The sequence below is a fragment of the Choloepus didactylus genome, chromosome 10, assembly GCF_015220235.1.
Source record: "Choloepus didactylus isolate mChoDid1 chromosome 10, mChoDid1.pri, whole genome shotgun sequence".
In the NCBI taxonomy this organism is placed as follows: domain Eukaryota; kingdom Metazoa; phylum Chordata; class Mammalia; order Pilosa; family Megalonychidae; genus Choloepus; species Choloepus didactylus.
In genome coordinates, this window is record NC_051316.1 from 92,508,024 (window position 1) to 92,534,488 (window position 26,465).

Genomic DNA, 26,465 nt, shown 5'->3' on the forward strand with positions numbered 1-26,465 from the left:
CGCCTCCTGGAGCCAGCAATGGCGAGACGGCTGCTGGGCACCTTGGCAGTTAGCTGGGGAAGTGATCCTCCACAGCCATATGGCCAGGAGCTCCCACAAGGGAATCCAAGAGGCAACACTTACTCCCTCCCCCCAACAGAAATCCAGGGGTACACCAGCAAGAAGTGGGGATAGGAGAGGGCACCATACAGAAGCATCAAGAGCCCCTCCCACAGCCCAGGTCCTCGCAGGTGCACACCAGGCAGAGAGCGGAACATGTTTCATCTAGAGTGTGCCTGTGGACTCCCTGCCAAACTGCACAGGGCCCACATCACATCCCCAGGGCAGGCAGTCCACAGTACACATGGAGAATTGAGCACTGATTGGATCCCCACACAGACTGGACTCCACCCAGAGCACAGGAGAAGTTCAGGGAAGGCTGGCTTGAGAGCAAAAGGTGACTCAAGAGTGCTACCTGCTGATAGGATTGGGAAACTGCACTTCAGCAAGCTGTAGCTCTGCCAAAAGATATATAAATGCTCAAATAATCCTGCATTCCCCAAAATAAACTTATCAAGACAAACGCCCTGAAGCCAACAGAAAATCATAAAGCACTTGAAGAATCTAGAAGATATGGACGAGCCAAACAAACAAATTAAAAAGCCAGAAGAGATACAAAATTGGAGCAATTAATTAAAGAAGTACACACAAATATTCAAAACAACTTCAAAGAGATGGCTAAAGACATAAAGGACGTCAAGAAGATTCTAGAAGAGCATAAAGAAGAATTTGAAAGACAAAATTTAAAAACAGCAGATCTTATGAAAATAAAGATACTGTTGATCAAATTAAAAATACACTACAGTATAAAACAGCAAATTTGAAGAAGCAGAAGAAAGAATAGGTTAAGTAAGGGACAAGACAACTGAATGCAAACACACAAAAGAACAAATGATGAAAAAAGTTGAAAAATTTGAAATGAATCTCAGGGAAATGATGGACAACATGAAGTGCACAAATATAAGAATCACCGGTGTCCAAGGAGGAGAAGACAAAAGGGCTAGGAAGAGTGTTTCAAGACATAGTTGGAAAAAACTTCCCAAACCTTCTCACCAACATAAATATGCACATCAAAGATGCCCAACGAACTCCAAACAGAATAAATCCAAACAAATCCACTCCGAGACATATACTGATCAGATTATCAAATGCTGAAGAGAAGGAGAAAGTTCCAAAAGCAGCAAAGAGAAGTGATTTACCATATACAAGGGAAACAATATAAGACTAAGTACTGACTACTCAACGGACAATACAGAGGCGAGAAGGCAGCGGTATGACAGATTTCAGATTATGAAAGAGAAAAATTGCCAGCCAAGAGTTCTGTATACAGCAAAGCTGTCCTTCAAAATTAGGAAGTTTAACATTTTCACCGAAAAACAAATGTTGAGAGAATTTGTTAACAAGAGACCAGCCCTGCAAGAAATACTAAAGAGAGCTCTCCCAGTTGAGAAAAAAAGAAATGAGAGAGAGGTCTGGAGAAGGACACAGAACTGAAGAGTATTAGCAAGGGTAACTTAAAGGGAAAAAGGAGGCGGGAAGGATAGATAGATCTGAAAATTAAAACTAAACAATAAGATGGCTTGTTCAAAAACTCCCTTCAAAGCAGTAACTCTGATCGTGAATGGATTAACCTCTCCAATTACAAGACACAGACAGGTAGAATGGATTAAAAAGTATGACCCATCTATATGCTGTTTACAAGAGACTCATCTTAGACCCTGCAACACAGAGAGACTGAAAGTGAAAGGATGGAAAACAATATTCTACACAAGCAGCAACCAAAAAAAAGCAGGGGTAGCTATACTAATATCAGACAAAATAGACTTTAAATGCAAAGATGTCATAAGAGACAGAGAAAGACACTATATATTAATAAAAAGAACAATTCATCAAGAAGAAATAACAATCATAAATATATATGCACCCAACCAAGGGGATCCAAAGTACATGAGACAAACATTGACTAAACTGAAGGGAGTAATAGACATATGTACAATAATAGTGGGAGACTTCAACACACCACTCTCTTCTAGACAGAGGACCAATAAGGAAATTGAGAAACTAAACAATATGATAAATGAATTGGACATAACAGATATATATAGATCATTACATCCCAAAGAACCAGGATATACATTCTTCTCCATTGCCCATGGAACGTTCTGGGGCACAAAAACAAGTCTTAATAAATTTAAAAGATAGAAATTATTCAAAGCACATTCTCTGACTGTAATGAAATGCAACTAGAAATCAATAACCACCAAAGAAACAGATCGTTCACCAATATATGGAGGTTAAACACACACTTCTAAACAACCAATGTGTCAAAGAAGAAAACAGATAAATATCTAGAGACAAATGAAAACAAGAACGCAACATATCAAAACCTATGGGATGCAACGAACGCAGTGCTGAAGGAAATTTATGGCTGTAAATGCATACATCAAAAGGTGCTAAAAACAAAGACCTAACTGAACAACTGAAGAGACTAGAGAATGATCAGCAAAGTAACCCTAAAGCAAGTAGAAGAAAAGAAATAGCAAAGACTAAAGCATAAATAAATGAGCTGGAGAACAAAAACAAACAATAAAGAGAATAAATAAAACCAAAAGTTGGTTCTTTAAGAAGATCAACAAGATTGACAGACCCTTAGTTAGACTGACAAAGTTAAAAAGAGAAAAGTTCCAAATAAACAGAATCAGAAATGCGAGCAGGATTACTACAGATCCCAAAGAAATTAAAAAAAAAAAAAAAAAAAAAAACCCTAAGAGGATACTTGTATGCCACAAGCTAGACAATTTAGAGGAAAGAGACAATTTCCTAAAAACACATGAACAACACAGATGATACGCAGGATAGTACCTCTACTGAGGAATCTGATACTAAGAACCTGATTCCTTCTCTCCATGCTGCTCTCATATACCACCTGATGCTTTCTGTTCTGATAGTGAAGAACCAGTTATTCCTTCTGATATAGAAGCATATTCAATAGAACTTTTACCTAAAAAACACTCAAGTACAATTTCCAAATGTAAAAACTGGAAAGGCCTTACTATAATAAATGGAACAGATGTTTCATACACTGCAAGTCCCATGTTAGAAAATTATACTGAAGGAGAAGCTAAACAGTTAAAAGAACTATGAATATCTTCAAGAAAGCAGAAAGGCCCTCTCAACCTTCTTATATACAGAAAACATGTAATCACCTAACCCTCTGTGAAAACAGAATGGGCTGCAGCTGTTACTTTAATCATAGAGAATTCATAAATAATGTAGCAAGGTTGAATACAGTCCTAATCAAATGTATGTTTATCAGTATGATGTACTGGCTAAACTAATCAATAGAATAAAATGAAAAAAAAATTATTAACAATTTAGAGACAAGTAATAGTAATCTCTTTTCTAATCTTTATACAAGTAAAAGTATGTTACATTGCTCTTATAGAAATCATAGCTTAATTAGTAAAAATATTATCAGTAGAGTTTTACAAGCTTTCAAGGCTAAGTCTCTTATAACATGGATACCATCCTTTGATCTTTAACCACTCATGGATCAAGACACTTCGCTTCGAAAGTCATTCGTGTTCACAAAGCATCATTTAACATAAAAATAGAATATGACTTAATTAAAGTTACTCTAAATCAAGACGCTATAAATTCTCTGTAACTCAAACAAGAAGCTCTCTGATCTCATGTCCAGCTGTCTGGAGGAACAGGGGCTCCCAGGCTTGGTAATGTATAAATTAATTTTTACATTGTAAACTTGTTCCTTTTACCTTAAGTGCTCTTTTAGTAAAAACATGTTAAAGGTGAATTCTTGTCTTGAGTGCTCTTAACTTTTAAACTACTGTCTGTCCCCATATGTTTAACTAAGTGGGAGGTTACTTGATGAAGCCCAAACTGAATGAATCATGATCTAATCAGGATCAGGCCTTTTTTAACGGACATCACAGGTTTGAGGTGTAAAAAGATGAACCTGTGACACTGACCCAAGAAGAAACAGAAAACCTCAACAAACCAATCACAAGCAAAGAGATCCAATCGGTCATCAAAAATCCACCTACAAAAATGTTCAAAAATTAATTTTGGTGATGAACGCACAACTATATAATGGTACTGTGAACAACTGAATGTACGCTTTGTATGACTGCATGGTACGTGAATATATCTCAATAAAAATGAATAAAAATAAATAAATAAATAAATAAAGGGTTGACGGGGGGGGGCGGAATCCAGCTACAAATAAAAGCCCAGGGCCAGATGGCATCACAGGGGAATGTTACCAAACTTTCCAAAAACAACTGACACCATTCCTGCTCAAACTCTTTCAAAAAACTGAAGAAAAAGGAACACTACGTAACTCATTTTAGGAAGCTAATATCATTCTGATACCAAAACCAGAGAAAGATACTACAAAAAAGGAAAACTATAGGCCAATCTCCCTAATGAATATAGATGCAAAAAAATCTCAACAAAACACTTGCAAATTGCAACCAAAGGCACATTAAAAGAATTATGCACTATGACCAAGTAGGGTTCATTCCTGGTGTGCAAGTGTGGTTCAACATAGGAAAATCAGTTAATGTAATACAACATATTAACAAACCAAAAGGGAAAAATCAATTGATCATCTTGATAGATGCAGAAAAAGCATCTGACCAAATTCAGCATTCCTTTTTGATAAAAACATTTCAAAAGGTAGGAATTGAAGGAAACTTCCTCAAAATGATAAAGGGCATATATGAAAAACCCACAGCCAGCATACTACTCAACAGTGCGTGGCTGAAAGCCTTACCCTTAAGATCGGGAATGAGACAAGGATGCCCACTGTCACCTCTATTATTCAACATTGTGCTAGAAGTTCTAGCCAGAGCAATTCACCAAGATAAAGAAATAAAAGGCATCCAAATTGGAAAGGAAGAAGTAAAACTGTCATTATTTACAGATAATATGATCTTATATTTGGAAAATCCTGAGAAATCGACGATAAAGCTACATGAGCTAATGAACAAATTCAGCTGTGTGGCGGGATACACGATTAATGTACTTAAGTCAGCAATGTTCCTATACACTAACTGAAGAGGCAATTAAAAAAAAAAAAAAAAAAAACACTCACAATAGCAACTAAAAAAACCAAGTGCCTAGGAATAAACTTAACCAAGGACATAAAGGACCTCCACACAGAAAATTTAAAAAATTACTAAAAGAAATTTAAAAATGACCTAAACAGGTGGAAAGATAATCCATGCTCATTGACAGGAAGGTTAAATGTCGTTAAGATGTTAATTCTACCCAAACTGATGTATAAATTCAATGCAATTCCAATTAAAATTCTAACAACCTACTTTGCAAACATGGAAAAGCTAGCTATTAAATTTATTTGGAAGGGAAATTCAAAAAAAAAAAAAAAAAAATCCTAAAAAAGAAGAATGAAGTGAGAAGACTTATACTTCCAGACTTTGAAATCTACTATAAAGCCACAGAGGTCAAAATAGCATGGTATTGGCACAAATATAGACATATTGATCAATGGAACAGAACTGAGAGTTCAGAAACAGACCCCCAGACCTGTGGTCGAATGATTTTTGATAAGGCCTCCAAATTCACAGAACTGGGACAAAACAGTGTCTTCAACAACTGAGGCTGGGAGAACTGGATATCCACGACCAAAAGAATGAAAGAGGACCCCTATCTCACACTCTATACAAAAGTTAACTCAAAGTGAATCAAAGACCTCAATATAAGAGACAGCACAATAAAATTCTTATAAGATAATAATACAGGGAAACATCTTCAGTACCTAATAATAGGAGGCAGCTTCTTAGATCTTACACCCAAAGAACAAACAACAAAAGAGAAAATAGATAAATGGTAACTCCTCAATATCAAAAGCTTCTGTGCCTCAAAAGACTTCATGCAAGGAAGGTCAGTGGTGTAGAACATCTCTGCCAGCTGAGAAGCCATGTGGCAGGCATATGCTCCCAGGTTGCATTTCAAAATGGCTTTTTCCAAAATGTCTCTCTCAGATTCTCTCTTGGCAACTCTCTCTCAGCTCCTGTGGGTCCTTGCTTCTTTCCCCCAGGGCATTTCTCTCTAAGCTTCTAGGAATCCTTTCTAAGCTTCTCCAGGTCAAACTCTGGGCTTCATCTCTTAGCTTAGCATCTCCAAACGTCCTCTGTCTCCATCTCCAAGTGTCTCTGTTGGCTCCTAGCATCTCTGGCAGCTCCCAATCGTCTCTTAAAGGTCTCCAGTGATCCAATTAAGACCCACCCTGAAAGAGTGGGGCCACACCTCCATGGAAATAATTTAATCAAAGGTTTCACCCTCAGTTGGGTGTCACATCTCCATGGAAACGCTCAATCAAGACATCACACCCTAATCAAAAAGATTAATAAGTCTGTCCCCACAAGACTGCATTAAAGAAAATGGCTTTTTTGAACAAACATTTGTACACCAATGTTCACAGCAGCATTGTTCACATTTACCAAGAGATGGAAACAATCCAAAGTGTCCTTCGACAAACAAGTGGATAAACAAAATGTGGTATAAACATACGATAGAGTATTATGCAGCAGTAAGAAGGATCAACTTGCTGAAACATATGGAAACAATGATGAACCCTGAAGACATAATGCTGAGTGAAATAAGTCAGAAACAAAAGGAGAAACATTGTATGTTACCACTACTATGAACTCCCTGAACAGTGTAAAATCAATGACTTATAATGTAGAATATCAGGGACCTAGTCATAGACAGAAGGTAGTGAAGGGAGAATGATAATCTAATATATACAGATATGTTAATGATGGTGAATTCAAAGGTACGGGAATGGATGGGGGTGATGATTGATTGTTAATGAGACTATAAATATCAGAGCTGTACTGAAGGCAAATAGGATTGAAAGGGGTTGTTTAAAGGCAGATATCCCACAGAGGAGCACTACAAATATAGATATGTGCTTGCTTGATATACTTCTAAGGTATGACAATGGTACAGAGAGTTCATAACAGAATGGTTTATGGGGAAAATCTACCTTTTGCATACTAGGGACTATAATTAATAGGAATACTTTAAGAGTACCACACAAATACTAAGGACAAATAATTAAGGCCTGAAAAGAGCTATGGGGTGTTTGGGGTCATGAGAATTGTTTAAAATGGAGAGTGATGAGGATTGTACAACTAAGTAACGATAATGTGAGATACGGATGGATTATCGTGGACAGAACATATTCTATGTGAAAGTAGGAACCCCCTACTTTAAAAGTCAAGCCCTCAATCTTGAGGCTTGCTCTTGCGAAACTTATGGTGCTAAGCCCACCTATAATTATGCCTAGGAGTCACCTTCAGAGAATCTCTTTTGTTTCTCAAATGTGGACTTTCTCTCTCCAAATCCAACTATGCAAATAAGTTCATCACCCTTCCCCCGACGTGGGACAGGACCCCCCAGGTGAATGAGTCTCCCTGGCAATGTGGGACACAGATTTCAGGAAACAGCCTGACCCTGTTATCAAGGGGTTGAGAATGCCTTTTTGACCAAAAGGGAGAAAAGAAGGCAACAAAATAAGGTTTCAATGACTAAGAGATTTCAAATAGAGCCAAGAGGCTGTCCTGAAAGTTACTCCTATAAAAGCTTCAGCTAGATATACCAAATGGCCACAACGATAAGCCCAAGTCAACAGTAGTCCCCCAAACACTAAAGAATACCCAGATCCCTATCTGAGACCTTACAAAAGTTTCACTAAGATTATTCTTCAGAAACTTAAATCTTCCAGAGAAGTATTATGCCAGCTAAGTCCCAAAATCCAGAGGCAATAGCCTCTTCAAGAACATCAACCACATGCATCCCATTTTTCCATAATGTCGACACCCCTTTTCAACATGACCAAGTTAGGGTGGTCACTGCCTAGACATCCATGAAGATCAGAAAAGTGACTAAACTAGAGGAAGGGGGAGCAACAGACAAGATAAAATTTAACAAAGGATTATGAATACTGAATCTCTATATAATTTTCTTTTTCTTAGTTGCTAGGGTATTAGAATAGCTAGAAGGAAAGAACTGAAATGGTGGAATTGTAACCCATAGCATCCTTTGAAATTTGTTCTATAGGTACTTGTTAAATTGTATTTTAAAAGTTATCACCTTCTTATATATATGTTGTATTTCACAACAAGGAAACAACTGAAACCATGGTGCTGTAACTCATAATATTTTTGGACATTTCCTATATAACTACTTGTTAAATCATACTTTGAAAATTATTATGTTTTTGCATATATGTTATATTTCACAATAAGGAAATAACTAAAACTGGAACTGTAACCCACAGCATTTGAAATTTGCTCTCTACTTGTTAAACTGCACTTGGGAAGTTATCACTTCTATGTGTGTATGTTATATTCCATGATAAAAAATATGAGGGAAAAAAAAGCAGTAGGATACCGTGGAGCGCTGGCTGATCCCTCCACCACCCCTTACCAGCTAGGCATGGAGCCACCTGACACTCCCAGTACAGATCCCTGTTCCCAGTTCTTCAGGGAGCAGGGCTACCCTTATGCACATAGAGGGAGCATGTATGACTGCCAAATCTGTCTAGTGGTGACTTGAGGGACTTGCTGTGCCAGAACTAGCACTGTATACAGAAGGCACCTCATGGAACTCTCTTCCATGTGGTAGAGTAGTTAAGTTGCAGCTGCCTGAGGCAAGGGTCTGCTGGTTGTAGGACATGTAGTGCAATGCCCAGGACCATGAGGAAACTTTCCTATGGAAGAGGGAGCATCTTTAACTGTAAAAGTGGGAAATCATAGGGCTAACCACACATGCCTAAGACAAGACACATGTGCAGAAGGGCTAGACTGGCACCTACGTTTTGACCTGAAGCTATTCTCTTAAGTTCACTATATGGAAAAATTGAAGGACAGCACTCATACAGGTCAACCTGCAAAAACTGCGAAAAGTGTTTTCTTTTTTTCTTTTATTTATTTATTTATTTATTTTTGTTAGCTCCTGGCATTCACAGAAAGCTCTGTCTTAACACTACCTATACACAAATCTTAAGAAATGAGCATTAAAGAGTCTAAATTCCAGCGATAATAGAAGTATCAAAATACCAAGATTTTAATAAAAGATTACAAAACATGCAAAGACACATGAACCAAGGGCCACAGCAAAGAAGATTAAAGCAGGAAAATGATAGATAAACACAAAGAGATTATCAACATAGAGGTGAAAATTATGAAAAGAAATCAAACAGAACTGAAGATCACTGCAACAGAAATTTAAAATTCCCTAGAGGAGTTCAACAACAGATTGGAACTGGCAGAAGAAAGAATCAGCGAACCTGAAGGTAAGACAATAGAAATCATCCAATCTGAGGAGTATGAAAAGGAAAGAATGAAAAAAAAATCAACAGATCCTGAGGAAGCTGTGGGACACCATCAACCACACTAAAAAATTCACATTGTGGGAGTCCCAGAAGGAGAAGAAAGATAGAAAGTAGCAGAGAAAACGGTCAAAGAAAACGTGGCTGAAAATTTCTGAAATTTAATGAAAGGTATGAATATACATAGCCAATGCTCAACAAACTTCAGAACAAACCCAAATAACCTACACTGTACCATGTTGTAATCAAGCTGTTGAATGCCAAAGATAAAGAGAGAATTGTGAAAGCTGAAAGAGAGACGCATCATGTCACATACAAAGGGAGCCTCACTAAGAACAAGTGCCAATTTCTCACGGAAAAAGAGGTAAGAAGGTAGTGGGATGACATATTTCAAGCGCTGAAAGCAAATAAATTGTCAACCAAGAATTCCGTATCTGGAAAAACTGTCTTCATCAATAATGAGGAAAGGGAGAGGATTGTGGAAAGATGGTGGAATAGGAATCTCTAGGAATCAAGTCTCTCCACCAAAACAAATACTGAACTGACTGGAACTGGCAGAATCAACTATATTGAAACTCTAGTGGAACACTGTGCAGCATTCACGGAAGAGCTGGAGAAAGAGGCTGGTAAATTCTGGGAAGTACCAGTGAATTTCACCCTCCCAGCTGTGGATACCACTCCACCACCCCGCCATTCTCCAATAGTGTGGCAAGCAGCAGTGGGAAATGCAGCCTGAAATAGTGGTAAAGATTGCAGGTGCCACAGTTCATAAGGACCTAGTCCTCCAAAATACAGGGTATGTATAATCCCATCCCTGACTACTGCTTTTGATTAATTACTTCAGATTGCTGGGAGGGCGAGTTCTGAAGGCGGCTACTGTTCTAAACCCCCTCACAGAAAAGTGGCAGAGAAGTACCAAGAAGGTATAACATACATACATACATTTCCCCCCTTCTCTTTCCATTCTCCAATTGGGAGCCAAGATAGCTTGGAAAAGTCACAAATTGGCAACAAAAGCCCTCAACAAGAACATCAACAAATCCCAGAGGACTGGAAAAACCAGATTTCCAAAGTAATAACAAAACAATACTCAGAATGTCCAGCTCTCAACAAAAAAAATTTACAAAACACACAAAGAAAAATATGGACTATTCCTAGGCAAAAAGGATTTGCCAGAAAACACCACTGAGGAAGTTCATATATTAGCACTATTAGTCAAAGACTTGAAATCAATGATCTTAAATATGTTTAATGGGCTTAAGGAATTCATATACAAAGAAGTAAAGGAAATTAGGATGATATTGTCAGAACTAAATAAACAAATAGAAATCATAAAAAAGTACTAATCAAATTTTGGAGCTCAAAAGTATATCTGAAATGAAAAACTCATTAGATGGATGCATAGCAGATTTGAACAGGTAGAAGAAATGGTTATAAAACCTGAAGACAAGACAACTGAAATTATTCATTGTGAGGAATAGAAAGAAAAATAATGAAGAAAAATGAACAGAGCCTGAGGGACCTGTGTGACACCACTAGGCATACCAACATAGGTATCACTGGCATCCCAGAAGGTCCAGAGCGAGTTTAAGGGGCAGAAAAAGTATTTGAAGAAATAATAGGTGAAAAACTTCCCCAATCTGATGAAAGACTTGAATACATACATCTAGGAAGACAAACTCCAAGGTGGATAGATTTTAAGAGATCCAAATTCTAAGAGACCTACACCAAGACATATTATAGAGGAATTAACAAAATCCAGAGGAAAAAAGAGAATTTTGAAAGCAGCAAGAGAGAAGTGACTTGTCACATACAAGGGATCCCAATAAGATTAATATCAAATTTCTCATCAGAAACCATGGAAGCCAGCAGACAGTAGGCCGACATATTTAAAATTCTTAAAGTAAAAGAACTGTTAACCAAGAATTCTATATCCAACAAAATCACCTTTCAAAAATGAACAACTTAAGACATTTACATATTAACTAAAGCAGAAAGAGTTCATTACCAGAAGACCTATCCTACAAGAAACGCTAAAGGGAGTCCTTTAGGCTGAAATTCAAAGACTATACACAGTAACTGGACTCCATAAGAAGGGATAAAGGACACCGGTAAAGGTAACTTTACCTGTAAATTGCCTTAATCCCCGTCCCAGTATGATGTAACATGCAAATATATAAAATAACATTATAAATCTAGGTTAACGAGAATACAATGTATAAGGATGTATTCTGAGACAATAACAATACTAAAGGGGAGGAACAAAGATATGCATGAGTAAAGAGTTTGTAAACTATTGAAACTAGGTTGGTACTGGGCAATGGAGGTTGTTATTAGTTTAAGGTATTTGTTTTAACTACAAAGGTAGCCACTAAGAAATTGGCGAAAAAAATACAGATAAAAGGAAAGAAGGAATTCAAAATAGTCCAGTACAAAATAGCAACTGAAAAAAAAGGAGTAATGGAGTAATTGAGGAAAACAAACGGCATACAGAAAATAAATATTCAACAGATGAATGGATAAAGAAAATGTGGTATATACATACACTGGAATATCATTTAGCCTTAAATGGACTGAAGTTCTGATACATGCAACAACATGGATGAACCTTGAAAACAAGCTGAGTGAAGTAAGCCAGACACAAAAGGACTAATCTTGTATGATTTCACTGATATGAAATAATTAGAATGATTACAAATTCAAAGAGTCAGAAATGAGAACAGAGGTTACCAGGGGATGGAGTGGGGGTAGGGAATGGGGAGTTAATGCTCAAACTGTACAGTTGCTATTTGGGGTGATGGAAAAATTTTGGTAATGGATGGTGGTGATGGTAGCATAACATAGTGAATGTAAATTAACAGCACTGAACTACATATTTGAATGTGACTAAAAAAAGAAATTTGACACTGTATATATGTTACTAGAATAAAAATTTAAAAAAGCAAACATAACAACTAAACAATGAACCCTAATGTAAACTATGATGACAGTAGTTGACTACAATTAAAATAACACTCTTTCATCAATTGTAACAAATGTATCACACTAATGCAAGGTGTTAATGGCAGGAGGTACATGGGACTCTGTATTTCCTGCATGATTTTTCTGTAAACTTACAAATTCTCTAATTAAAAAACAAAACAAAACAAAACAAAAACAAACCAAACAGTACACCAGAAAGGAAAAGAAAAACATTATAATGCCTCACCAATATGGACTAACTACAATGTGTAAACTCGGACAACTGAAATCTTAGAGCACAGCTTATCCGGGAACACTTATTGTAATGGTCCCTAGACTGTAAGCTCTATAAGCAGTCACATCTATTCCTGAGTTGTAATAGCTATCTCCAAATTCTGAGATGTTGAGCTCTTCGTATATAACCTGATCGATCTCTGGAACTCTGGGCATCCGTGTGACACCTGAGACTCAGAGCTAGAACTTGAAACCTATGAATGTCAGTATTACCTCATAAAGCAACTGTTAAAAAAGCTGAAGGGGAGTTCAGACATCAATTAGAGATATGAATGAAGCAGATCTGGTTAGGACTAAGGCAAATCGGGCCAAAGGGTAAAGGACAATACTGACTGTACTTTAAAACTTCAAATTCTGTGTGAGACCAAGGGAAGAGATGTTTATTTGGTGCAGGATCTGTATTTTCTGCAGCACACCAAATAATCTAACACGTATGGTCAGTTTATTCAAACACCATAATTACATGGAACTTTGAATAGGAAGTGAGATCTGATAGGTTTGTACATGTTAGTGTGAAATACCAATGCATCCCAAAGTAAGTTGGGAACTGGAGAAAAATGCAAAAATGCTGGACATCCCCATGTGAGTTATTACTGATATTTTCATAAACATTAGGACTAACATTTTGGTAGGCCGAGCCCTCAATCTTGGGAAGATTGTTGGTGCAAATGAGAGGCTAAGCCTACTTATAACTGTGCCTAAGGATTTCCCCCAGAGAACCTCTTTGTTGCTCAGATGTGACCCTCTCTCTCTAAGCCCACTCAGCAGGTGAACTCACTGCCCTCCCCCCTACATGGGACATGACTCCCAGGGGTGTAAATCTCCCTGGCAACATGGGACATGACTCCCAGGGATGAGCCTGGACCTGACATCGTGGGATTGAGAAAATCTTCTTGACCAAAGGAGGAAGTTAGATGAAACAAAATAAAGTTTCAGTAGCTGAGAGATTTCAAATGGAGTTAAGAGATCACTCTCAAGGGTATTCTTATGCAATATACAGATACCCCTTTTTAGTTTTTAGGGTGTTGGAATGGCTACAAGGAAATACCTGAAGCTGCTGAACTGCAACCCAGTAGTCTTGATTCTCGAATATGATTTTATATCTACTGAGCTTACAGGCTGTGACTACATGATTGTGAAAACTTTGTGGCCCCAACTTCCTTTATCCAGTGTATGGACAGATGAGTAGAAAAATGGGAACAAAAATTAAATGAAAAATACAGTGGGATTGGGGAGATGGAATGTTTTGGGTGTTATTTTTCACTTTTATTTTTATATTTCTGGAGTAAGAAAAAGGTTCAAAATTTGATTCTGGTGATGAATGTAAAACTATATGATGGTACTGTGAATAACTGATTGTAAACTGTGGATGACTGTAGGATATGTGAATATATCTCAATAAAACTATTAAAAATATTAAAAAAAACAGAAGGAAAACAGCAAAATTTTACAAATATGTGGAAATTAAACAACAAAACGGTCAAAGAAGAAATCACAAGAGAAAGTAGGAAATATCGTCAGACAAATGAGAACAAAAACACAACATCTCAAATCTTATGAGATAAAGTGAAGGCAGGGCTCAGAGGGAAATTTAAAGCCCTTAATGCCTACGTTAAAAGGGAAGATCACAAATCAGTAACATAACTTCACACATAAAGAAACCAGAACAAGAGCAAACTAAAACCAAAATTACTAGCAGAAAGAAACAGTAAAGATTAGAGAAGAGATAAATGAAATAGAGAATAGCAAGACTAACAAAGAAAAAAAGAGAGGACATACAAAACTAAAATCAAGAATGAAAGTGGGGACATTACTACCAATCTTACAAAAATAAAAAGGATTATAAGGGGGTGCTATGAAAAATTATAGGCCAACAAATTAAAAAAATGGGATGAAATGGACAAATTCCTTGAAACATACAAATGACTTAATCTATCGCAAGAAGAAATAAAACCCTCTAAACAGTTCTGTGACAAAGAGATTGAATTGGTAATTAGAAATCTCCAAACAACAAAAAGTCGAAGACTGGAGGGTTTCATATTAAATTCTACAAACATTTAAAGAAGACTTAACACCATCCTTAAACTCTTCCAAAAATTAAAAGAGGAGGGAATAATTCCTAAGTCATTCTACGTGGTCACACTACCCTGATACCAAAACCAAATAAAGAAAGCACAAGAAAAGAAGACTACAGACCAACATCTCTAAGGAATATAAATGCAAAACCCTGAACAAAATACTAGCAAACTGAATCCAACAGTATATGAAAAGAATTATACACTATGACCAAGTGGAATATATTCCAGAAATGCAGGGATGGTTCAACATGAGAAAATCAATCAGTGTAATATATCACATTAATGAAATGAAGGGGAAAAAACGTATGATGACCTATTTCAATTGATGCAGAAAAGGCTTTTGACAAAACCCAACATCCTTTCATGATAAAAACACTCAGCAAACTAGCAATAGAAGGGAACTTTCTCAACATGATAAAGGGCATTTATGGAAAACCCACAGCAAACATCATATTCAATGACGGAAGACTGAAAGCTTGCCCCCTAAGATCAGGAACAAGACAAGGATGCCCACTGTCACCACTATTATTCAACACAGCACTGGAAGTTCTAGCCAGAGCAACCAGGCAAGAAAAAGAAATAAAAGTCATCTAAGAAAAATAGGGGAAGGAAACAAACAAACAAACAGACAAAGGTACCCAGTGTTCTTTTTTACTTTAATTGCTCTTTTTCACTTTAATTATTATTCTTGTTATTTTTGTGTGTGTGCGAATGAAGGTGTCAGGGATTGATTTAGGTGACAAATGTACAACTATGTAATGGTACTGTGAACAATCGAATGTACGATTCGTTTTGTATGACTGCGTGGTATGTGAATATATCTCAATAAAATGAAGATTTAAAAAAAAAAAAGTCATCTAAATTGGAAAGGAAGAGATCCAATTATTCCTATCACAGATGACATGATCCTATACATAGAAATCCCTAAAGAATCCACAAGAAAGGTACCAGAAATAACAAATGGATTCAGGAAAGTTACAGGATACAAAATTCATGTGAGTTTCTACACCAGGAGAAATCAGTAGAAATCTGAAACAATTCCATTTACAATAGCACCTAAAAGAATAAAATACCTAGGAGTAAATTTAACCAAGGAGTTGAAAGGCTTGTATGCCGAAAACTACAAAACTTTGCTGAAAGAAATTAAAAACCACCTAAATAAGAGGAAATACATCCCATATCTAAGGACTGGAAGACTTAATATTAAGATGTTACCACTGTCTAAATTGTTAAGATGTCAGTACTGTCTAAAATGATCTACAAACTCAATGCAATCTCTATCAAAATTCCAGCAGTGTTTTTCTTAGAAAAAGAAGAATGGAGTAGAAGTCACACTCTCTTCAAAACTGACTATAAGGTTACAGTAGTTAAAACTGTGTGGCACTGGCATAAGAACAGACTTATAGACATCAAGGGAATCAAATTGAGAGTCCACAGATAAATCTACACATCAATGGCCAGCTGATTTTCAACAGAGCACACGGAGAAATGGTGCGCTGATTGGTTCCCCACCTGGTTTGGATTCTGCCCACCCCAAAGGAAAAGTTCAAGGAAGACCGGCCTGAGAGCACCACCTACTGGTAGTATAGACCACTCAATGGGGAAAGAATAATCTCTTCAACAAATGGTGTTGGGACAACTGGCAATTCAAATGCAGAAGAATGAATGTGGACTGCTACCTCAGACCATATACAAATATTAATTGGAAACGGATGAGTGACCTAAATATAAGGGTTAAAAATATAAAACCCTTACAAGAAAACATAGGGAAATATCTTCCGTACCTTATGATAGGCAATGGATTATCAGAATTTATACCAAAACCACAAAAAATTAGATAAATGGGCCTTCATCAAAATTAAAAACTTCAATGCATCAAAGGGCATTATCAAGAAAGTAATAAAACCACCTCAAGAATGGGAGAAAATATTTGGAATTAATTTATCTGATCAGAGTTTAATATCCAGAATATATAAAGAACTCCTACAACTAAATAACAAAAAAGCAAACAATTCAATTTAAAAATGGGCCAAGGATTGAATATCTTCCTCCAAAGAAGATATTCAAAGTCCAATAGCCATTAGAGAAATGCAAATCAGAACTACAGTTGGGAGGGACTTCTGGGAAGATGGTGGAACAGGTGAGGCAAAACAGGCTTCCTTTCCATGAAAGAAACTACAGACCGGCCAGAGGACGCTGGGACTGCAGTTTTGAGGTGTGAACGGCCACAGAGGGTCACCCACAGTATGTGGAGGGGACGTGGACAAAAATGTGAAAGATGGCAACTGGAGGGACTGGGTGAGTTTTTTTTTGTCTGGGACCACCTCCCGGCCAGCATAAACAACACGCCCTTCAAGCAAGACAGTGAGCAGTGGCTCTCCACACCTGTGCATCTACCTTGGCAGTTAGCTAGGAAGGTGATCCTCCACAGCTAGGTGGTGGGGACTTCCCTTAGGGGAACCCGGGAGGCAGCATTTGCTCTCACCACACAGAAGTCCAGGGAGGGTGTACCAGCAGAAGCAGGGACAGGAGAATGTGCCATACTAGCGCATCAGGAGCCCCTCCCACACCCCAGAGACTCGTGGGTACATAGCAGGCAGGTAGCCTGGCACATGTGATCAGCAGGGTGCCCTGAGCGGACTCACTGCCTACTCAGGGTACACATCACAGCCCCAGGGCAGGCAATCCCCAGAGCACATGGAGAAACGGTGCGCTGATTGGTTCCCCACCTGGTTTGGATTCTGCCCACCCCAAAGGAAAAGTTCAAGGAAGGCTGGCCTGAGAGCGCCACTTACTGGTAGTATAGAGAAACTGCACTCCAGCAAACTGTAGCTCTCCCAAATTATAAATGCCAAAATATCCTGCATTTTCCAAAATAACTATTAAGACAAGCAAATGCCCCAAAGTCAACAGCAAATCAAAAAGCACTTGAAGAATCCAGAAGATATGGACAAGCCAAATGAACAAATTAAAAGGCTGGAAAGGATACAAAATTTATAGAACAATTAAAGAAGTAGAAACAAATCTCCAAAACAACTTCAACAAGATGGCTAAAGACATAAAGGAAATCAAGAAGACTCTGGAGAGCTTAAAGAATTTGAAAGAGTAAATTAAAAAAAAACAGCAGATCTTATGGAAATAAAAGATACTGTGGATCAAATTAAAAATATACTAGAGAGAGAACCTAAGATGGTGGCTAGGTGAGTCAGGGCAAAAAAAACACCTCTGTGAAAAATACTAGATAAAAACCAGAAAGTGACCCAGAACACCACTGCCAGCGATGCACCAGCCGGACAAGGTCTACTAAATCCACAGGGAACGTGCATTTGGTGAAACCAGGAGCCTGCATTCTGAAACGAGTGAGTGAGTCAGCTGAAAGTCCCACGGCCGCGCTGCAGTGTGGGGAAATGGTGGGCTGGTGTTTGGAGATGGACTAGTTCTTTAAAAAAAAAAAAAAGCCCAGGAGTGGCTCCAGATACGACAGGGAGAGCCACACAGTGAAGCACGGAGGGAGGGGGCTGGGCTAACGCGTTGGTGTCTGGCGTGGAGGATACCCCTTCCCACACCTGCTGCTGATTGTCTCGAGACCAGAGGAACAGAGGGGAGCCAAAGGGAGGAAAAAAAACTGCATTCCTTACAGCCATCTCCCCAGCGGGTGGGGGACGCTCCTGCCCAGGGCCGGACCCACAGCCCAGAACCGTGCCAAGAAACCCAGCGTGACGGGGAATCTTTCCCGCAGCACTACACACAAGCCACAATATCGGCCGTAGACAGTGGCCTTTAATACACCCTCGGCTGATTGTCCCAGAGCTGAGAGAGCGGAGCTGTGAGAAAAGGGGGAAGTTAACACGTCCCATTCAAGCTTCTTTGAAGCGGGCTGAGAGTGCCCCTGCACGGCCCAGCAACCCAGGGCTTCCCTGGCGGGCCGGCATGCACTAGTGATGTGACATGGCCCTCCCTCAGCAGAGGTCCTGGAAGAGCACAGCTGGGAAGGGGGAACTGCTCGGAAATCCCAGGAACCCTGTGCGAATACCAAGGACTTGTGGGTCAGTGGCAGAGACAATCGGTGGAAAGACTGAAATGAAGGCTTAGGCTCCTGTAACAGCCTTAAATCTCCGGGAACACCTGGGAGGTTGGATTACTAAAGCTGCCCTGCCTGCCTAACCACCCATACACACACCCCACATTCAGGGCAGACAGCACCAGCAACACACCCAAACTTGGTACACTAACTGGACCCCACAAGAATCAGACCCCCACACACCACAAAGACAAAGTGGGGGAGAACTGACTTGAGGGGAATAGGTGATTCATGGACATCATCTGCTGGTTAGTTAGAGAAACAGTACACCACCAAGCTGCAGTACTGTCAAATTAGGGATCAAGTAAAGCAAATGCCAAGAGGCCAAAAACAACAGAAAATCTTAAAGCATATGACAAAACCGGACGATATGGAGAACCCAAACCAAAACACCCAAATCAAAAGATCAGAAGACACACAGTACTTGGCACAATTAATCAAAGAATTACAGACAGGCAACAAGAGCATGGCTCAGGATATAAAGGACATGAAGAAGAGCATGGCACAGGATATAAAGAATATGAAGAAGACCCTAGAAAAGCATAAAGAAGAATTGCAAGAGTAAATTAAAAAAAGATGATCTTATGGAAATAAAAGAAACTGTTGGCCAAATTAAAAAGACATTGGAACTCATAATACAAGATGAGAAGAAGCTGAACAACTCAGCCTCCTCGAGGACCACAGAACAGAGAATGAAAGAACAAAAGAAAGAATAAGGAAAAAAATCAAAAAAAAAAACAAAATAGATCTCAGGGAAAATAAAACGTCCACATTTAAGACTCATTGGTATCCCAGAAGAGGAAGAGAAAGGTTAAGGTCTAGAAAGAGTATTCAAAGAAATTGTTGGGGAAAACTTCCCCAACCTTCTACAGAGTATAAATACACAAAGCATAAATGCCCAGTGAACTCCAAATAGAATAAATCCAATTAAACCCACTCCGAGACATATTCTGATCAGACTGTCAAATACTGAAGAGAAGGAGCAAGTTCTGAAAGCAGCAAGAGAAAAGCAATTCACCACATACAAAGGAAACAACATAAGACTAAGTAGTGACTACTCAGCAGCCACCATGGAGATGAGAAGGCAGTGGCTTGACATATTTAAAACTCTAAGAGAGAAAAATTTGCAATCAAGAATACTTTATCTAGCAAAACTCTCCTTCAAATTTGAGGGAGAGCTTAAATTTTTCACAGACAAACAAATGCTGAGAGATTTTGCTAATAAAAGACCTGCCCTACTTCAGATACTAAAGGGAGCCCTACCGACAGAGAAAAAAGCTGAGGGACTTCACCACCAGTAGATCAGTCCTGTAAGAAATGCTAAAGGGAATTGTGCAGGCTGAAAGGAAGGGACTAAACAATTGACTGAAACTACATGAAGAAATAAAGATTTCCAGTAAAGATCACATGGTAAATATAAATCCCAATCCTACCGTATTTTTTACTTATAACTCCACTATTTACTTCCTACAAGATCTAAAATACATAAACTGTAATGATAAATCAGTGGTTTTGGACTCAATGTAAAATACGTAACTTTTTACAAGAACTAAATAAAACTGGGGGAATGAGGGAGTATAGGAACATAGTTTATGTGTCATATTGAAGTTAAGTTGGTATCAAAAAAAAACAAGATTGTTATAGGTTTAAGATGTTAAATTTAAGCCCCATGGTAAACACAAAGAAAGTATCAGAGAATATGACCATAGAGACAAAAAGTAGAGTAGGGGTTCCAAGAAGTGGGGGAAGAGGCAATGGGGAGTTAAGAAATGAGTGTAGGGTTACTGTTTGGGCTGAAGGGAAACTTCTAGAAAGGGATGGTGGGAAGGTGATAGCATTGCAACATTCTAAATGTGATTAATCCCACTAATGGAATGCTAGGGAGGGGGTGGAATGGGAAGATTTAGGCTGTTTATATGTTTCCACAATTAGGAAAAAAAAAAAAAACAGTCTAAATAGATGATAATTAAATGCCAAGGATGATCCTGGATGGGATCTGAGGATGGAGGAGAGGAGGCTCAAAGGGACACAGATGGGACTTCAGCGGAAAAAAAAGGAAACATAGAATGTAAGCTTTGTATCAAGGTTGAACTTCTTGAACTTCTTAGCTGCATTTAATGAGATTGCATAAAAGAATGTTCTTGTTCATGGGAAATGTACAGGTGAATTATATTGTTTTTTTCAAGGATATGTGCAGCTTGCTCTCATATGTTCAGAAAACAGAGCAATAGATGATGGATGATAGGGAGGGACAGAGGGAGGGAGGGAGAGAGGGAACTAAAGAAATGGTGGTGTGACAGGATGTTAAAGGTGGTGGATCGGGATATCGGGGGAGGGGGGTCAGGGTATGCTGGAGTTCTATGTATGGGGTTTGTACTGTTTTTGCAACTGTTCCTGTAAGTTTGAATTTATCTCAAAATAAAATTTCTTATTAAAAAAAAAATATATATATACTAGACACACACAACAGATTTGAAAACAAAGGAAAAAGAAGAGGTGAACTAGAAGACAAGGCAATCGAATGTGAAGGCACAAAAGAATGGTGAAAAAAATCAAAAAATATGAAATGGATGCAGAGAAATGATGGACAACATGAAGCAAATAAATATAAGAATCACTGGTGTCCTGGGATTTGATCTTTTGCCACAAGCAGGCTGGTGTTGCCATCGGAAGACAATGTGAAAAATGTGATGGAAGTGTGTGATCTGTGATTCCCATGTGTGTCCCTGCACCCTGGTGCGCATTTGTGATGAGTGTAACTACGGCTCTTAACGGGCATTGCGTGATATGCGGAGGCCCCGGAGTCTCTGATGCCTATTATTGGAAGGAGTGCACCATTCAGGAGAAGGACAGAGATGGCTGCCCAAAGATTGTCAACTTGGGGAGCTCTAAGACTGACCTCTTCTATGAATGCAAAAAATATGGCTTCAAGAAGAGGTGACTGGTGGGTGGCTCTTTCCTCCCCTCATCAGGCTGCCACAGCTGCCCAAGAAGACACCAACAACCACCAGCAGAAGAGAAGCGGAGCCCAGAGCATCACCAGGCTTGCTTGTCCAAATACTGACATCTTCCTATCCCTTTCCTCACCCCTCATCCAGCCATGTGGCTGGAATGGAAAAGGATTCTTCATCAAGCACTCTGACAGACTGTATCAGAGAAAATCTGATAGATTCATTCATGATTTTTCTTGTATTTAAGAAGCAAGGCTTTTGTTCTCTACATCAAAATGTTCTCTCTACACCAGAGCTTCTAAAACAGGAAAATATAATTTCAGTTTTTTGAGGAGTTGCCTATGACACTTTCCTTCATCACTACAGTGAAAACATGTCCTTGTAGCAGCTCTGATGGCAGTCACCCTTAATGAAACACCAGTATGTAGTAGCGAGCTATCAGAACAATAAATGTGGGCATTTTATCTTGTAAAGCTTACCAGGTGGTGCTCATTTCATGTTATTTTTCTTTTAAAAAATGGGAACTCTGTTGTCATTGTATTAATAAAGTTGGTGTTTATTTTCTGGTAAAAAACAAACAATCAAACAAAAAAACAAACAAAAAAATAATCACTGGTGTCCCAGAAGGAGAAGAGTAAAGGGCTAGGGAGAGTGTTTCAAGACATGGTTTGGGAAAACTTCCCAATCATTCTAAATAACATGAAAATGCACATCAAAGATGCCCAAAGAACTCCAAGTAGAATGAACCAAATAAACTTACTCCCAGACATATACTGATTAGAGTGTCAAATGCTGAAGAGAAGAAGAAAGTTCAGAAAACAGCAAGAGAAAAGAGACTCACCACATACAAGGGAAACAACATAAGACTAAGTAATGACTACTCCACGAGCACCATAGAGGCAAGAAGGAAGTGGTATGATATATTTCAGATCCTGAAAGAGAAAAATTGTCAGCCAAGAATTCTGTATCCAGCAATGCTCTCCTTCAAAACTGATGAAAAGCTTATAATTTTCACAAACAAATGCTGAGAGAATTTGTTAACAAGAGACCTGCCCTGCAAGATATACTAAAGGGAGGTCTACCAGCTGAGAAAAAAAGAAATGAGAGAGAGATCTAGAGAAGGGCACAGAACTGAAGAGTATTAGTAAGGATAACTTAAAGGTAAAAAAGAAAGAGTGGGGAAAAAAAAACAGAACTAACAAGTAAAAACCAAAGGATAAGATGGCTGGTTCAGGAATTCCCTTCACAGTAACAACTTTGAATGTGACTGGATTAAACTCTCCAATAAAAGATACAGACTGATAGAATGGATTAAAAAGTACGACCCATCTATATGCTGTTTACAGAGACTCATCTTCGACCCTACAACACAAAGAGACTGAAAGTGAAAGGATGGAAAAAAATACTCTACACAAGCTGCAACCAAAAGAAAGCTGGGGTAGCTACACTAACATCGGAAAAAATAGATTTTAAATGCAAAGATGGCATAAGAGAAAAAGAAAAAACTATATATTAATAAAAGGGACAATTCACCAAGAAAAAATAAGAATCATAAATGTTTAGGCACCTAATCAAGAAGCTCTAAAATACATGAGACAAACATTGGCTAAACCAAAGGGAGCAACAGACACGTCTACAGTAACAGTGGGAGATTTCAATATACCACTCTCTTCTATATACAGAACAACCAGACAGAGGACCAATAAGGAAAATGAGAAACTAAAGAACATGATAAATTAATTAGACTTAACAGACATATAGATAGTTACATTCCAAAGTACCAGGATGTACATTCTTCTCTAGCATCCATGGAACATTCTCAAGGATAGATCATATGCTGGGGCACAAAACAAGTCTTAATAAATTTAAAAAGACTGCAATTATTCAAAGCACATTCTCTCACCATAATGGAATGCAACTAGAGATCAATAACCACCAAAGAACCAGATCTTTCACAAATATATGGAAGTTAACATACTCCTTAATAACCAGTGGGTCAAAGAAGAAACTGCAAGAGAAATCGGTAAATATCTAGAGGCTAATGGAAACGAGAACACAACATATCAAAACCTGTGGGATGCAGGGAAGCTGGTGCTGAGAAGGAAATTTATAGCTCTAAATGCACATATCAAAAAGCAGGAAAGAATTAAAACCAAAGACCTAACTAAACAACTGAAGAGCTAGAGAATGATCAGGAAAGTAACCCTAAAGCAAGAAGAAGAAAAGAAATAACAAAGATTAAAGCAGAAATAAATGAGTTAGAGAACAAAAAAAACAACAGAATAATAAAACCAAAAGTTGGTTCTTTGAGAAGATCAACAAGATTGACAGACTCTTAGCTAGACTGACAAAGTTAAAAAGAGAGAAGACCCAAATAAACAGAATCAGAAATGAGAAGGGGGTAATTACTACAGATCCCAAAGACATAATAAAAAGCATAAGAGGATACTATGAACAACTGTATGCCAACAAGCTAGACAATTTAGAGGAAATGGATAATTTCCTGGAAACATATGAACAACCTAGACTGCCCCATGAAAAAATACAAGGCCTCAGCAAACCAATCACAAGCAAAGAGATCCAATCAGCATCAAAACATTTATGAGACAATTGAAAATTTGAACCCTGACTTGAATTTGAAGATAGTTTTTTTTAGATATAATAGCTACAAAGTTACATTTTTGTGAAATATTCATAGATGAAATTAAATGATGCCTGGGATTTGCTTCAAAATAATCGGGGTATGGAGGAGCAAAGATGAAAATGAGCTGAGTTGATAAGTGTTGGAAACTGGTGATGGCATCTTAAGAGTTCATTACACTATTGCGTCTACTTTTGTATAAGTTTGAAATGTTTCATTTAAAAAAATGTCACAGAAGAGTATTTGTTAGCATACCCAGTCGTCTGGGGAAGATGTACTACAGAGTAAAAAAATGAAGTACAAAACAATAGATAAATTGCACTTCCATTTCTAGAAAAGAATTACTATATTTTCATGTATGTATGTGCAGAAAATGTTTGGAAGAGAATACATGAAAATGCTAACAGAAGTTATCTTGAGTATAGTTTTATATTTGCTTGTTTTTATCAGCATTTGCTGACTTTTCTTACAATTAACATATAGCACTTGTATAAAACAATAAATGAAAATGAACAGCAATAAACAAATTAATACCTAACAGTGGTAAACAGTATCACCTCCAAGGGAGTAGTTTAGGGAGATGATTGCAAAGTTGGGAAGGATAGATAGTATCATGAAAGCCAGATACTCACCTGCTGATTGCCCAGTGTGTGCAGCTCCAGTGAGGTCAGAACAAAAGAAAGGAGTCCATAGACACACATGCAGGCAGTGCTGGTGGTACACTGTAATGGCAAGGAGTCAGTGAATAATTCTGAATTACAAAAATTCTCCATTTCAGCATAATCCCATTATCATTAATATGGTTCCTATAAACAAATGGGAAGGGAATCAAAAGCCTCATAATTTTCCTAATTTCCTTCCAGGATCAGTAAGACAAGGCAAAAAAAGAGAAGGTATGAACCACAAGTATTACAACTCAGTCAAGAAAAAAAATCAAAAGAAAATTACTTTCAAACTGATCAAAGTCTGTATGGAGAAGAAAAAACTCATATTCAGCCAGAGAAAGGATAGAGTCTGTGTGTGATGTGAACAACATAGATGCCTGAATTGCCAACAAGATAAACCAATCAGGGTCAGTAAGTGAGTCTGCTGGTTGAGGTTTGACTTCAGCACATCGAAACAGGCTGACTAAACCATGCCTTTCAAATTAAGCCCCAACTCAAGATTCATGAGAATTTCTAATTCATGCTGGTATAGTTGAATAAATAAGCCACCAAAAAAGACTTCTTCAATCAAAATGGTCAAAGGTATCTTCTTCTAGGTATATGCATACTGGTTAAAAGTCAGACAAAACAGGCTCAAACCATATCCACCACTTACTGGCTGTTACTGTTTCTTTGGACAAGTTACATCTGCCTGAGTCTCAATTTCCTAATCTGTAAAAGAGGAATGATAGTCCCTAACATAAAGAAGTGCTATAAGGATTAAATAAGATAATGTATAAAAAGAGCTGAGCATAGTGCCTGGTCATAGAAAATGCTCCATAAAGGCTGGTGACTAAATTATCATTAACCAAATCACTATTAGAATTATCATCACTATTACCATGGCACATTAATGAATCCCCTCTTTGCCCATTCTCATGTTCAAACACCAATAGTTTGACTCACATCATTTCCCCCACTGGCAAGGGACCGGAGCAGCCGGGTCAAATACTGAAATACGTTGAGCTGGATGGCCGTGCCTCCTATCTTCCGGACAATACTGCTTGTTTCTTCTGGACTCAGGGTGTGACGGAGAAGAGCCCATGCCAAAAGCACCGGGGCATGATGCGGAATGTCCCCAAAGGTCAACATCAAACGGTCCATATCCTAATGAGAGAGAAAACACCAACTGTGTCATTGAATAGAAAGGGTCAAGACTTCTCAACAGAATTCTTCATCATGCTCAACAAGCCTTTCATTCAGCCCTAGAGGCCTGTCTCTCCCGTTCTGATAATTTACTCTTCTAAAACCCCCAGCCACCTCACTAATAAACCCCTTGATTACTCGTTTTCTATCTTCCTAATCATCCCGTAATAATGTTCTTCCCCTTTCCT

General features: G+C 38.2%; 1 protein-coding gene and 1 pseudogene across 3 annotated transcripts in view; one reads left to right on the plus strand and one right to left on the minus strand.

Moving 5' to 3' along the window:
- NUP188 (nucleoporin 188) overlaps window positions 1-26,465 on the minus strand; it is a 90,545-nt gene that overhangs the window by 35,246 nt on the left and 28,834 nt on the right. For all 3 annotated transcript variants that reach the window (XR_005219113.1, XM_037851224.1, XM_037851223.1), the window contains exons 11-12: window positions 26,038-26,238; window positions 25,060-25,149 (exon numbers count right to left, since the gene is read on the minus strand). Coding sequence is in view for 2 of the 3 variants with exons in the window: in XM_037851224.1 (XP_037707152.1) it covers window positions 25,060-25,149; window positions 26,038-26,238 (291 nt within the window). In the remaining variant the exon portion in view is untranslated. The remainder of the gene's footprint in view (window positions 1-25,059; window positions 25,150-26,037; window positions 26,239-26,465) is intronic.
- Window positions 19-21,776, plus strand: LOC119505077 (annotated as a pseudogene).